At 34.2% G+C, this 16,070-nt stretch overlaps 1 protein-coding gene across 1 annotated transcript in view; it reads right to left on the reverse strand.

Moving 5' to 3' along the window:
- The window catches only part of IMMP2L (inner mitochondrial membrane peptidase subunit 2), a 434,158-nt gene that overhangs the window by 83,781 nt on the left and 334,307 nt on the right, over positions 1-16,070 (reverse strand). Inside the window, exon 5 of the mRNA XM_065743460.1 lies at positions 6,135-6,237. Coding sequence (XP_065599532.1) covers positions 6,135-6,237 — 103 coding nt within the window. The remainder of the gene's footprint in view (positions 1-6,134; positions 6,238-16,070) is intronic.

Consider the following 16,070-nt stretch of genomic DNA (forward strand, 5'->3'; position numbering starts at 1 on the left):
ATAACTAAGAAAAAGTCCTAACTTTCATCTACTTTACAAGTCCTCGTGAGCTTTTCACTACCATGAAATACAGTACACTTCAGAACTTTCAGTTACAAGCATTTAAAATATTCTCTCTTCTCAACCTTGAAGAACATCCTATATCTAGTATCATATTTACATTAATTGAGTAGCAAAACCAAAAAGCTTTCTGAGCAAATAGTCAGGAAAGTTTCAGTTGGGTACATAAAGTACAAAAACAGAGCTCTGTCTAGACTGACGATAGCCAGGCTTCTGGAAAGATTAATTTTTATGCATTGATTTGGAGTACACTCAGGCTAAATATTTTGCTTTCAAAAAGAATTAGGACAGCCATAGACAACTTTTAATTCTCTATTCTGCAAGTTTAGGTAGTCATGATAATTTAATGGACAGTGAGGCCACACAGTCTTATTACCACTGCTCCCCTTCAGCAGCTCCTGGAGTGAATTGACATTCTCAACACGCAAGCCACCTTCTCAACTTGAATCTTGTACAATATTATCTCAAAAGGAACAAGCATATTTATCCTTTGAGATGTATTTATCATCAACCATAACACATAATGTCCTATCCATTTTACTCATCATAGACTTTTACACGTTCAAGCTGTGCATGCATGCTATTTACTACTGGTAACTTCATGCTCCATATGAGCAGTCTTTTCTTTGGCTGTAAACAGTTTTAACTATTTTATTTTTGCCTTTGGGGAAGGATAAATACAGTGGAATGTCACTGATTGAATATTTGCATTGCACATCTTGTTTTAATACAGCTTCAATTCTTTTTCAGTACCTGAGAAATAAAGTAGAAATACCATAGGTCTCTTAACAGTAATGCTACTCTCCAAGACTCCATTTATACAGCAAAATGAAGACAGAAGTACTGGTCACAGAGGCAACAAACAGGCAGCAGAAGCTGTCATATAAGCTAGTAAATTAATCATGTAAGTCCCCAGATACATTCCCCGTCTTCACTCATCACTGTGCCACTATTATACTCACCTACATTAGCTTTATCTGCATAAACACAGATAGGTGTTTTGTTTGTGGTTTCTGTTTTGTGTGCAAAAATCACACTTTATTTCCCAAGGCTTGACTTCGGTTTAAAGGAAGAAAAAAATGGACTGGGACAAAGGCCATCACTGTGCTACTGAAGCTATTTGTCTTAAGTCTCTCAGAATGGCTGGTTGGAGTATGAGGACACGAACAGGGTCACTAAGTATTTTGAGACATGGCAGAATTCCCTATGGAGAATTGTGTGCCCTTCTCACACTTTACTTTCCAGTTTTAACACAGTGATCTTCAGCATGTTGCTCAAACTGTTAAACTCTTCCTACCTCTTGCCAGTTCAGGAGAATATGTGATACTTGTACTAGTTTGGAGCTCATAAATGAAAGCTTGAGCTGATGGCAAGAGAACCACCAGGGTGATTTGAACTTTCAGGATATGTACCATTCAGTGTTTACTATTATATAATTCAGAACAGCAGAAATATTTTGCTTCTTCTTTCAACTAAAATCCTCTTTCAGAATAAGAATGAGCATGTGGGTTACTCTCATGGAGCGCAGAACTCTTGGTTCAAATAATTCATTAGTAGCTATCTATTGAACTTCACTGAGGGTATCTTACAACACTTTTGAAAATGACATATTAATTATCAAGGCTTTCAGTTTTAGATAACTTATATTCACTGACCAGTTACACATAGAAAATATTGATCAGTTTAAGGGTGTAATTCTAACAGGCCACATTCTGCTACTAAATTTGACTGAATTTCCCAGTGAGCATTAACAAGTAAAACATTTTTTATCTTATATCCAAAAGAGACGATGATATTCCTTTCAAAGCAAATTAAAATAACTAACAAACTCAGTCTGTTCACTTATCTTAAATGTCATTATTTTCTATAGAGTTTTCTAGTCACAATCTACAGGTTTGTGCTGCTGAAGGAAGAAATAATAGGTAAACAGGCAAATACGTTTTTCAGATAGTTTATTGCATGAACTTGCAGTAGAGAATTGCTTTTATGGAGAATCATAAATAAAGCCTTTACAGTAATGCTGACTAAAAGCAATTTACTCATTTGAAGCTTATGAACATAAAACTTCTGTTAAACAAAAAGCCAGATGCAAGTTCAACAGGATTTAGTTTGGAGAGTAAACAGAGGTATTTTCTAATAGGAAGGGCTTGCATGGGGACCTGACTGAGCCAAAAAGGTATTTTATGACAACATACTTAACCTACCTATATCTCAAGTTTGCCAGGAAGATAAGGAGGATAATAGCCTTTTTGTCCTTACACTGGATTGTGAAGCTTAATTCACAGTCTTATCCAAAGCCCTTAAAGCCAATAGAAATCTCTCATTGACTTTAAAGAGCTTTTGTTCAGGTCCTTTACAAGACAGGTGGAAAGACTGCCACTGACTTCAAACCCTGTTTTTAAAGCTCTTTCATATCCTCATTTTGGAGGCCTCTGGAAACACAGAAATGTAGCAATAAGAGTACTATATTCACCAAACAAATTCCCATTAAATAAAATGGGGTCTTTGTTTTTGTTTTCTTTTTTTAATTTGGAGAGTGCTATCCACTGCATATATGTACAGCCGTATCTATTGGCCACTGTATCCAGTTATTAACACCTGTTTCTTAGGGACCCATACCTATCGGCTGTATAATTGCCTTGGAATGCCCCTGCTGGCTATCAACTCTACACACTGGATCTGGATGAAGTGCAATTTTAATGACTTTTCCCTTGAATTAGCCACAATGTCAGATTGAAATTATAAATTGTTAACTGTGTTTGTATGTTGCCATTATGCTATCCGTGTATGCAAAGACAATATCTGACCTGATATAAAGCTTCTCAGTATCAAGTTAATCACGTAAAATTTTCAAGAAGTTTGAATCAACAGAGAAGTTCCACAGTAGGCCAGTACTTCACATATTGTGGCTTCTACGTTTCTAATCTAAGACAATAGGTCCTATAATGTTGAACTACAACCTCGCAGGAAAAGGCCCCAAAATTCCATCATTATGAGAACTGAAAAGAAAAAGGTGTAACTTTTAATAGGAGTATCATGATGGCATAAACTATGTGTTATTATATTCTTGTAGCATTTAAACAATGCTAAGCAAGTATCATAAAAGCTTGGCTTTATTCTATGAGGATTTGAAAACAGTAAGAGTAAATTGAGTATAAATCACTATTCTAGTTCAGATAATTGAAATAAATTTCTAGTAAAACATAACTTTTTATCCCTTTAAATAATAGTTAAGTTATCTGAATATTTATTGGATGTTATTCAAAACAGCTATTTTCAGCATTATGAATGGCTGACATGACATACTTCCAAGCCTGAAGCACAGCAGTATCAATGCAGTAGTACTACTATACAACATCTGCCATTCTGTATTGCATAGAGAAACATTTTTTTCAAAGATAAGGTACAAGGATCACACACTACTTAATTTAGTCTAGTATTCTGGAAAGGTAATTAATATATAAAAATAAGTATTAATAGAGTTAACATGTCTAGTTCAGATGTACTTTTTATTTTTGTAACATGAAGTATAAATTTTATTGAAATATACCACTAATACTAAAACTTTCCAAATCTTAGTTGACATATTTTAATTATATTTACACACATGAAAATGTCTATCTATACCTTCACTTTCCAATTTTAGTCCCATAAGAATAATGCAATAATAAGAAATAGTAGAATTTATTCTATAACATTTTGGCAAACTAAGTAAAGATAATACAATTCCAAGATTTTACATTTAAGAAAACCTTTAGAATGTCTAAAGGTGTATCTAATTTAGATCTTGAATGAATCTTACAGTTGTTGATTTATCAACTCAACCCAATAGGCCACTACATATGCTGCAATTCTCCAAGAGAAAAAATGCTCTTAACATCTGTTCTCAATCTGTTTTCCATAATTTCCTTCATTGCCCCATGTAACCCATTAAGCACATCTTACAACATTACAAAACATTATTGCCAAATTATCTACACTTGTAATGGAAAGCCATCTATAGTCTTCAAGAAATCTGAAAAATTGTAGACCTACAACATAGCCAACAACGCCCTATTCTTACTAAAAATTTTCATTAAAAAAATGTTATTTGCAAATCGGAACTCTGACTCATGTAACATTACACTTATTATTACACTTATTGAATATATTTCAACAAAATGAGAACAGGTTTGTGTCTTACCATTGTGCACTTCCTAATGACTGCTTCAGTCTTATAAGAGGTGGTAAAATTGAGAAGAGCATGCTTTCTGAATGGCTTGTAGAGAGTGATTTTAATGCTTTTATTCACTAGTGCATGTGACCTCAAGTCTACATCAGAAAGAAGGGTAGAAAGTGCTCCAGTAACGTAAAACCTAATGTGTGTATAATGTTAGGAACTTGGCATGCAGACTGCCTTTCTAAATACACTCTTCATTTTTCCTACAGCAGAAAACTTCCAAAACTTTATTCCTCTAAAGCTTGCTTCCAGCCCTGTGACTCTAAAAAAGGGAACTATTCTTACAGGAAGCTAAAGAATTGTCTTTAATTCTCCAAAATTGTCTTAGTACTTGTTTAAAGGTGCCAATTCTGTTAGAACATAGACATACAACTTGATCTTAGCTAGCAGCTGATGACTGCTGTCAGGTCAAAGCCCTGCAACTATGTATTAATTTCGTAAAATTGAAACCAATGCTTGACCATTTAAGTTTCCTTAACAGTCTGCTTTTACACAGGCTATATATTTGCAAATTAAACAAACAAACAAACAAAACAACGCAGTTATATGGCTTAGATTCATATCGGTAACAGAGAGTGAAAGAGAAAAGGAAAATATTAGGAAAGGAGGAAAGAGATATCTGCACCACAGACTGAATGGAATCCTGCCAAACAGAACCTCTAATGCAAGATGTCTGAAATTATAGAAAGTAGTAACACAAAAAAAAAAAAAAGAAAAATGAAAAATAGCAACAACACGAGCACCAATACTTAATAGTAACTAAGGGATGAAATCTAAGATGAAGAACAAGCTAGGCAGTGGGATCATATAATATCGGCCTGCTCTCAACCACACAGTAGGATTTTTTTTACATTTTATTCTTAGCAATCAATTAAGTAGAAAAAATTGTCTATACATAAAGAAGCCAGACGTATTCATAGGATCCTTGCTGTCATTTACTCAACTAACATCTGTGGGATAACTTCTGCACAAAATGGGCATGAAAGGAGAAAAAAAATCTAGTCTTACCAATTTCCCTGTGAAAGACACTGGTTATTTTATAATATTAAAAGAGAATTTTCTCTTAAACATGTCAAAAAGCAACATCTGCAATAAGGCAAAAAGGATTTGCATTTCCACAACAGAAAGGCCAGACTATGCAATTATCATCTGCATGCTAGGTTATATTAAAAAAATAGAAACGGAATCCACGCAGAATAATAAAACTGAAACCAAACTAAAAACAGAATGCGCAGGCAAGCATATACCATCTTCCTGATGAATAGATACACATTACTACCTGTTAAGAAACAGATCTTTCAGGTTATATTTTGACATACATAATACAATATGAAAATGACCCTACAGAAGGAAAACTTAAACATTTAGTTTGGGGAAAAAATTGAAATATTCCTACTTTCATCCACAAACCAATTAACAGTTAACACTTCCTAAGCACAGTTACTATTTCCTAATTCTTCATCCCAGCACTGGCACTAAAACAAGATGAAGATCCCGAGAGGGAGACAGTCCAAATTGCATCAGCTGGCAACACCCTCAGGGAGCATCTGTCAGCAACAGGGAGCTGGCTCACCCTCTGGCTACTCCTCTACCACATCCCTACATGTTTAAAATCTCTACTACTATATCTTCCACATAGGGAATTCAAAAGAGTCTTTATTCCTTTTGTAATAGTTAAGAGAAAACTCCATGTCAACAACCAACCAAGATATTTTATGATGTCTAATAGTTCTCACAACAATCATAAGAATGCAATCACCTGGCATTCACACATGCAGTGCTGCACAAATTACTCAAGAGATATGCACTGCTTTTCAGTTGCAAAGCTTAAATGATACACAGGGAACTGACTTACCGGGCCAAATGCATTGCTGTCGAAGCTATGCCCATGGTGATCACCTTCCACCCAAATATGCCCATGTGGAACTTTCACGTACTTCTTTTTGTATCCAATGGTTCTAAAAAGAATTTCAAAGATTTCTTATCAATGGGGAAAAAAAAGTGTTTTGTTATGAAAATTCACATATATTATTTTGGAATTTGACCTTGCACACCATCCAACACTTTCTTACAAAGAGAGAAATTCACTGAAGTCCTTTAGACACACAGGAATGCTCTTCAGAAGTGAAAATATTTAACAATTTTGCATGAATTAGTTGCACCATCAAGACATGTTTACTACGTTGTTTTGGCAGAAGTCAAATCACATCAGGGAGTAAAAGACTTTTCAGTTAGATATAATTAAGGAGCTCTTATTTTTATCTCGGTAGTAACAATTCTTTGAACCACAAGATTTAATCTCAGGTAAATGCCACTGGACATACGATGCAATCACGCAAAGATTACAAGCATCAAGACTGCTTTCCTTTCAGGAAACCATTAGGTCCTCATAAAAACTAAACTGCTATATCTAACCTGACCTCAAACTGAGAGCTTGGATTCCAGCAATGATTATGTCTTGGGGTAGGGATGAGTTAAACAGGAAATGTCTAGGAGAAGGCCAACTGCTGCAAAAAAAATTAATAAAAATGATATTGATGATTCAAGCCATTCTCCACAAAATTTCATACAGAAGTGGTGCCCCTGTGTGATCTTGTATTATAAAAATGACATGCTATAGAGGAGTCCTAAAAGCTGAGGTTTGGAGTATGCAAAAATACCTGTACTTAGTCCTTGAGTAGCTGTCATTTTCACAATTCCCATCTGCCTTCTACTATATACTTTTGTTCTCTTTCAAGAAAAGATCTTCTAATAAGATCCGTTATTCTGTAAACATTCATTCAAGGAGCTAATTTAACATGGACTCTGAATTATTATCATGATGAAGCATTTACTGACAGGACTATGGATAACTTTTATCTTGTCTTGGGTAACTGCATCTGTCCACATGCAGAAAGTTTTTCAATCTAGCTTGTTGCCTCCAGTTGCTCACCATATTTCAGTGTCTTTCCCCAAAGAAGACAGTAGTGCGCTCTAAAACTGAAGGATGTGAGCTGAAGGGAGAAAATCACTGTCACTGGGAAAATCAGTTGAATTGTGCAACAAAGCTGATCAGGACTGGATGCATGTTGAAACAGGAAAACTGTTTTTGAGGAGAGGTTCTCTTTTCTGTGTGTGTCTGTGAGAATGTTATGAAGACAAGCTAATTTATAGCCTGATGATCATGAAATATTAGATGAATAAGGAATCCTAAAAGATGAATTAAATAAAAATGATAATTTACTTTGAAAATCACAAAATCCAACTGGTGCTTTTTCAAACAGCTTCAGAGTCAGATGAAAGGATGAGGCTGCCAGAACTACACTCTAATGGAAGTTCTACCTGGCCTTCAATTAGCAGTTGACAAAATAATAGCCTGTTTGCAGAGAAAGAGAATCTGATTTTTATCTTTCTACAGAAAAAAAAAAAGATTAGAGAATATTCAAGGCTGATTAGCTAAGCCATTTACATAAAAATGCATAACCATGTCAAGTTGATAAACGTATGTTTTTTTAAACACAAAGAATAGGTCTCTAATAATTTAATTCTGCGAAAAAAACAACAATTTATTACAATGCAACTCTGTTTTTGTTATTTCTTTATGAAAAGACACAGTCTAGACAATAAAATTATTTTTATTGTCTCACTCACTAATAATTTATTTTATCATGTACCATATGAGAATATATTTTAGTAGGTGTGTTTTAAGACACAGGTTCAGAAAAGTTGGCCATTTATTCTGTTCTGTCTGATTAGACACTCTAAAAATTACTAAATTAATATCTTCCGTCAGTGATAAAGGCAAACAATAGCTCAAAAATATTTAATTTTCTCTTCCTGAATATAGAACAGTAGATTGTGATAAAGTTTTGCACGTTCACAGATTTCATGTACAAAATTGAATTTCACTGAGAAAGGTGAAAGGGATTTGAAAGTTTATTCTGCTGACATATTTACCTCATAAATATCAAGAAAATAATATGGCAAATGTCAGGCAGTGACTCCTTTTCAGATCACAACAGTCTCACACTCCCAAACAACCTCCTCCTCTATTATTATCAGGAATAATTAACAGGAAGAGGAAAATAAATAAATAAAACTTTCGCAGTATTTGGAAACAAAATTTGAAAAAATTTAGATTGCACAAATAGATCTTGTATTCACCGACAGTCTGTGGAAACAGAAGGGCTTAACACACATATACAATGCATTATTTAAGATCTAAATAAAAAATAAACAGATTATAGGCTGCAGTCGATACTGTTGAGTCACTTTATTATTTCTACAACACAGGAGAATAAATATTTCTTTTCTACTTCTGAAGAAATAGAAAACAATAATAACAAATAATAACAAAAACACAACCTTATCTCTTTCAGTGATTAAAGACAAATGTAAAAAAAACTCTTAAGTTGAAAAAACAGATCATAGGATCATAGAATGATTTGGGTTGGAACGGACCTTTAAGTTCATGCAGTTCCAACCTCCTTGCTATAGGCAGGGACACCTCCCACTAGACCAGGTTGCTGACAGCCCCATCCAGCCTGGCCTGGAATGCTTCCTGGGAGGGGGCATCCACAACCTCACTAGGCAACCTGCTCCTGCGTCTCACCACCCTCACAATAAGGTTTTTCTTCCTAATAGCTAGTCTAAACCTACCCAGTTTAAAGCCATTTCCCCTTGTCCTGTCACTACAAGCCCTTATAAAAAGTCCCTCCCCAGCTTTCCTGTAGGCCCCCTTCAGGCCCCAGCTCTCTCAGCCTGCCCTGATAGGGGAGGAGCTCCAGCCCTCTGATCCTCTTTGTGACCCTCCTCCAGACCTGCTCCAACAGCTCCATCTCCTTCTTGCATTGAGGGCCCCAGAACTGGACACAGTAATCCAGGTGATCCAGGGATTCATGACAGCAGAGCAGAAGGGCAGAATCAACTCCTTTGATCTGCTGGTCATACTCCCAGGATAACACTGGCCTTCTGGGCTGCGCACACTGCCAGCTCAAGTTGTCTGTCAAACAACACCCCTAAATCCTTCTTCTTAGGGCTACAGTTCTATGAAGAGCTATCAGCTTAGAAGAAATAGAATTAAAATTGCTGATGCTAATAAATGTGTTAAAAGAATAGGGAAGAAGGAGAAACAGAAAAGAAACAGAAGCAGCAGCTTTAATTATGTGCTTTAGTAGATAGGATTGAGTGGATAAATTCCTCTGTAAGCACACCAGATGAATGTAAAACCTTCTGCCATTTTATATATGGAGTACATAAATCATCAGATTTTGCTAATGTAATTCATTCAAAATGTTAGTGTAGTAATTGCACAGGGCAGTTGCCTAGGGACTTTGAGTCTGCTGTAGCAGTATTGCTGCAAAATGTGTCCTTTGGAAAGGCAGGCTGAAATTTAGAAACAATTTTACTTGAGCCTTTTCCTGCATGAATTAGTAACAGACTACAGCAATAAGCTGTTACAGTAAACTGCATCATCCATTACTTAATATTGTTTTTAATTTTCAAGATAATTTCATTGTTGAATTGTTCTACAACAGATAAATCATTCATGCAAGCCGACCAGGCTATAGGCTTCAGAAAGCCATATTCAGTAGGTAGTTTTTAAATATTTTTGCAAATAATATGTTGACTTTTTCTAAAAAGAAAGAAGTTACAGTTTTCTCTCCTATGAAAATAGTCTAAATCGTTTCATAATCAAAATTAGACAGTTAGTTATAAACACTGCTTCTCTCATATGCAGAAATTAAACATCTCAGACCTAAATTACGAGGCTGTGTGTGCAATATTGGCAATAGGGCTCTTTCTCTTAATACACAAACTACCATTCATCCCTGTCACTAGTTAAACATTTTAGACAAACATACTGCAAGGAAACTATTACTCATCTTTCTAAGTCCAAATCACTTACTCGAATTGCAAAACATCATTTCCAAGAGGAAAAAGAAGCACTGATTCAATCCTTTCTCTTAGGGGCAGCATTGAAGGCAATTGCTGTCCACTTTTCAGATTTGGTATGATACATATAAGTAAAAAACACAAGTATCAATAGTTCTATGAAAAAAAATGATATGATACAAAGTGAAAAATGATATTTGCATTCTTCAACCATAACCACAACAAAACTTACAATCTTCAAGCCAAGTATCAAATAAAAGCACTATTCGCTCACAAGGAAGTTTTTGTCAATTCATTGTGAGAGGCCTTTGCTAGAAAAGAAGTGCAGTAATTGTATACTTAGAAAGTAATGCAAAAAATCTATTTTTCTTTCTTATTTAAGAGAATTTTTTGCCTCATTTTTCTGAGTTTGCCTCTTTGTTAGCTCTTACACATGAAGTATTAATTAAATTTAGACTTCTGAATGAATTCTTTGAAGATTAATTAGTGCAAGTGACAATTAACTTAGTATTTGTTAATTTCATATCCAGTTCATTAGCACAAGTTATAATTACTGAACAATCTTAAATTTCAGAAAGTCTCACCTAATAAGGAGCAGTCTTTCACATTCAGAAACATAATATCAGAACTTTATCTCTTGCTAATTTTAAAAAACCGCTTTGAAAATAGTATAGGCAAAGACATTCAAACACCCATATTTTCATAGAAAATAGTGAAGCACCCATTAAAACCTATGTAGATATATATTCCAACTTTTGCATGGGTCTCTCAGAAGCTGGCAATAACCACCTATGCTATGATAGCTCTAATCATAGCTTTGACTACTCACAGTAATAACAAAATCTAGGAGAGTTGTTATTATTTTGATCAAAATGTAATGAAAATACTTTTACCCTTTTTGTTACATTTTCAGAAGTTCATCCAAAATTTAATTTTTTTTCTTATATTTCAGACATATTTTGAACCCCAATGCAAAGTCTTTTTTGTTTGTCTTTTTGGTTCTCTCCATGTTTTAATAGTTAACAGATGTACTATGTACTTATATCTATCCTTGGCTTTCAATCTTGACAGTCAAAAATGAGCTCTATATGGTAATCTAACCGCCTGCCCACTAGCAAATAAAAAAAAATAAACTGCTTTTTTAGGATGTGGTGTCAGTGCCAAAGCAAGAAAGTTGGCTCATTTCAGCTGGATGAGAAATGATCACCTTCCATTTGCTTTGACCTTGAGAAATCAAGTCTTTGCAATCTCCATACCTTTGAGTACCATCAGGAAACAGACACTGTAGATAATTGACTCTATTTGCATGAGAGTTAATAGATGTACACAAACTCTTTTGTTAAAAAAAGAAAAAAAAAAGGATTATTTTCATATGTATCCATCTTCACCAGTTTCACAGAATTAAAAATTAATGGCATTCGCTTTCAGGTGACCCCCAGATCCCAAGGTCTAAGATGTATTGCAATGTTCAACGTAAGGAAATTTTATGTGTACCAATTACATTGGTATCAGCACAGAGAATTTTCCCCATGAAAAAAACTTTCCAGCGCCTCAGAAATACTCTCTTCTCTTCCAAGGCACACATAGAGCCATATGCACCTTTTTACTTCAAACCTTCCCTTATAAGTACTATATGCCTTTGACCACAAGCTGTTATTTCATCAGTTGCCTTTAATAGATAAGGTTATGTATGTGAACCAAATAAGTATTTTTGTCTTAAGGTCAGGGTACCAGACTATGCATGAGAGTATGTCAGTAGGTTAGGGAATATTCTTTGGTGGCCTGTAGCTATTAACTTTTGCCTCACAGCTGAAATATGTTTTCCTTAAAAGCTGCAGATAATCTATTATTGAAAGAGGTCAGAGTTGAAAACACATATCCAACTTCTTCATAGAAGTGCTGGAGAGACCCATGTTTGGGATACTGCTTCTGGGGTACTGCCAGATCTGAACAGTTAAGGGAACCCCCCAGAAGAGGACTACAAGAAAGGACAAAAATGTCAGAATTTGAAACAAGAGTCTCCATCCTGTAGAGATTCGGAGCAGCGATTATGGAGGCAAAGGTTTCCCTCACCCATACTCGGGCAATTTTTTGGGAGTCTAAACCCTTCAGGTTTCACTCTTTGCTGTGAAAGAGCTACTTTGAAACATACAGAAAATGAGGAGTAATTTACTACTTTTCTCATTGAAGAACAGAAAGAAAAAAAACGCACAAACTTTTGTAACAATTGAGATGAGTATGATTCTGAACATGATCATGTCTCTTTATTACCAGCTAAAGCCTTCTTAGAAAAGTAATGCCATAGCTCAATTTTGCTGCATCACTGCAGGATTGCCCTTCTCTAACTATCCTTAGAAATCTGATCTGGGAGGCATGGTAGATATTTGTAGCTCTTTTATTAATTAGATATTTTATTGAGAAGCATGCAATTCTAAACAAAGTAATTATTTAGCCATTATTTGCTTCACCAGCTTCTTCAAAATAGTAGTAAATCACTTTTAGAACATACTATATTCAGAAAATATATAGAATTTCAACTTAAATTTAGAAGAAAAAACAATTGGATAGTGATATTTACAATTTTTGCTAATTACCTGCTGTGTGAAAATTATCTAAATTTTCAAATGCATGCATCACATATTGCATCAGATATATTTTAAACTATTTTTATATCGAACAGGCATAGCACAATGAAGTATGCAAACATAATTGATAATGGCAAGACAGTTTAATGCCACCAATTAACACAAAGCATTTTGAAACTAAAAGAAATGTTAAAAAATATAATGTATTATTAATGCAGATATCATTTAAATGGGATAGAAGAGCTTAGATCTCATTTTCACTGGGGCTTTCTTTATATTTTCTTGGCAGAGCAATGAGAACAGGGAAAATTAATTTTAAGGCCAGGAGATACCAGTGATGACCCAGTTTGAAATCTAGATTTGTACAAAGCCCAGAATTCCAGAAAGTAATTTATGTTCTTACTGAATACATAATTTGCTATTAATTGATATAAGTATGTACTGCTGAATTCATTTAGAATTTCCATTACTGTACATCAAGATGTATTTTATAAATGACACTTCGTTTCTAAAATATTTAGTAGTGTCATACTGTACTATTGTTAGCACATATTGCTAATATCAGATGTATGATTTGATGAAGATAGCTTTATCTGAGCAAACATATCAGGCTAAGGTAAAACGTTGTCCCCCAAAAAGCACTCCACTTTCATAATTTTGTAATGGAAATGAATGTAACTTTGATGCACATGTACCCATGATAGGAAGAAATGACTTTTAGTGCCCTATTACAAATAACTACAGAAGCTAGTCTTGAAAGTTTAGTGTAAATTTATCTTGGAAAAGATACCTTCCCCCTCAAAAGTCAGAAAAATAAGAAAATATGCACTGTATAGCCATTTTTATATAAATAATTTTTATATATAAAAGTAACCTGATGTATCACTCTGCAAGCTTTATTTTGACCTATTTTTTACCTACTTATTTTATATAGAGAATCAAATAGATGAATGGAAATACACGCAAATGTATCACATGCAGCAAAAAACAAAATCAGGTTTCCAAGCTATTTCACTTTAATTGCTTATACCTGACCTTATGTTTTATTTCCCAGTGAAATCCTCTCCTACCTTTGATACCTGTTTGACCATTACCAATGTGAGGTTGATAATCTTAATTTTTCTTGAAGTACAAGATTTCAGATCACAAAACTACTAACCAATTATAGTACAGTAAAGAGACTATTCACGTTAGCTATAGAAAATCTTGAAAATGCTTTACACAATGTCATTGTTAGTTTGTATAACAGTATATTTAAGTCCACTGTATTTACAGTTAATCACACACAGCATTGTTTTATATACCCTTGACACATTCCTCAGTATGTTGCATGACTGTTAGTATTTTTGCACAAAGTACTGCAAATAGTATGGGTGAATATGCAAGATTGCTTACTATTCATAACTGAAAGAGGTTTGTTTTTTTCTTTTATACAATAACTAGTTTTTTATTGTTCATAAACATAATGCAAATGATGTAATGCTACCAATATAAGAGGCTTTTCTCTAAAATCTCTTCCACTTACCCTACCAGTCAAGTGAAATGTATGTATGTGGCACTATTCTGAGTGATTATTGAAAACAATATAATAATTGCCAGGACGAGTTATCCCTGACAGATCTGTTTCTCAGGAAATGATGGTAAACACACCTCTGAATTCCAATGTATTTGACCAAACCATACCAAAGACTGAAACTGTAAAATGAAGGAGGAATCACTGCCTCTATCTTAAGACTGCAAAACTTCCCAGACATTGCTCATGTTTCTGTTCAAAGCTAATTCCAACATAATTCATTATTCTATTCTGTTTCAACCAGGAATGCCTGGGGAGCTGATTTTAAAGAAATATTTTCAAGTAAAATGTTTTGTGTTTGTGTTCAGACAGTTTGTATGATTCCCCTTTTCACCTTTATATTGCCCTGAAGTACTTTTGTCAACTCATTCTTTGTCAACTTTACTTAAAAAAACATTTAAAATAGCACGGCAGACCACCATGCACATAGCAATTAGTGACATGGGAATTTCTCTGTTCCTGAGACTTTTGCTTACATAGTCAGGAGGCATTTAATATTACTTTTTCCCAAAAAGCAAAACTCATTTTGCTCCTACTATTAAGAACAATCAACAGTGCTATCCTCTTCCTGATAACTCTACCTTTTATTTCTGTGTAGTGTGGTTACATTCATTGGTCTTTTATACCACTACTTCCATATTTTGTGCCTTTTTTTCCACAGCGTATCTTTCACCTGTTCCAGTTCTGACTTCATTCACAATTAATGATGAAACAGCAAATTAAACTCAACTCTTCTCAAACGTTTCAAGAAAATATAACTTTGGTGAAATTTTTATGAAATTATGGATGATTTCTGCTGACCTGCAATGATACATAAATACAGAATCTGGACTTTTCCAAATCAAACACTTAGCAAAAGATTGCTGATGTGATACTGTGCATTATCTGTTCAAGAAACATACTCATTTCAGTGTCCATATGTAACTTGCATTATTGCCTCTAACTAAACCAAAAGGATTTAAATTAAAATGAGTATTAGAAAATTCTACATAATATCAAGAAATATTTTGCAGTTTAAGATTAGATTAAATAAAAATACCACAAAATACGTATTTAAAAGTAAATATATCTATGCACTTTAATACAAGTCTATCACTCACAGTTCAGAGATGGAAATGTCATTATTTTGCTCAGTGCATTCACTTAAATATATAGGTCGCTCCAAAAGTAATGCCTCCTATTTATTTCCATGAAAAGTACATGAAATATAAAGAGCACAATAACAATGCTTGATTGAGCAAATTTTCAGCTGCAAAACACTATTTTTTCCACAGCCTCCTCCCTTTTTTTTTTTTGCCAGTGATGAATAAGAACCTGCATACTATGTTCATAAAATCAAGCGGAGGTAACATCCATCTCTGACATTCTGGGTCAACATAATAAAATAGGAGGCATTACTTTAGGAGCAGCCCTTACAGAAGAATGATAATTACTTTCAGGATAAATTAAAACAAAACACTAGTGTTTTTCTGTTGTTTTTGCTGTTGATCTTCTTCTCAACATTTCATCAGTTAGATTTGCTTCTTTTAAATAAATGGCTAACTAACTTTCTGATTCAACAAAAATACATAACATCTCATATGTACTACAGCCTTTTACTTGTGAATCTGTCAGATTCCAGCAGCCAACACTATGTCATTTTAACATTAGATTACGAAAGTTATTCACTTTGCTTTTTTGATAGAAGCCCTATTAACCAAATGAGTATATTTATTGTTATCTACTCACATTTCTCTATTTTTATATTAAAAATATGATT

Source organism: Cyrtonyx montezumae, unplaced genomic scaffold, assembly GCF_038088225.1.
Source record: "Cyrtonyx montezumae isolate F1298 unplaced genomic scaffold, pur_monq_1.0 scaffold_3, whole genome shotgun sequence".
Classification (NCBI taxonomy): domain Eukaryota; kingdom Metazoa; phylum Chordata; class Aves; order Galliformes; family Odontophoridae; genus Cyrtonyx; species Cyrtonyx montezumae.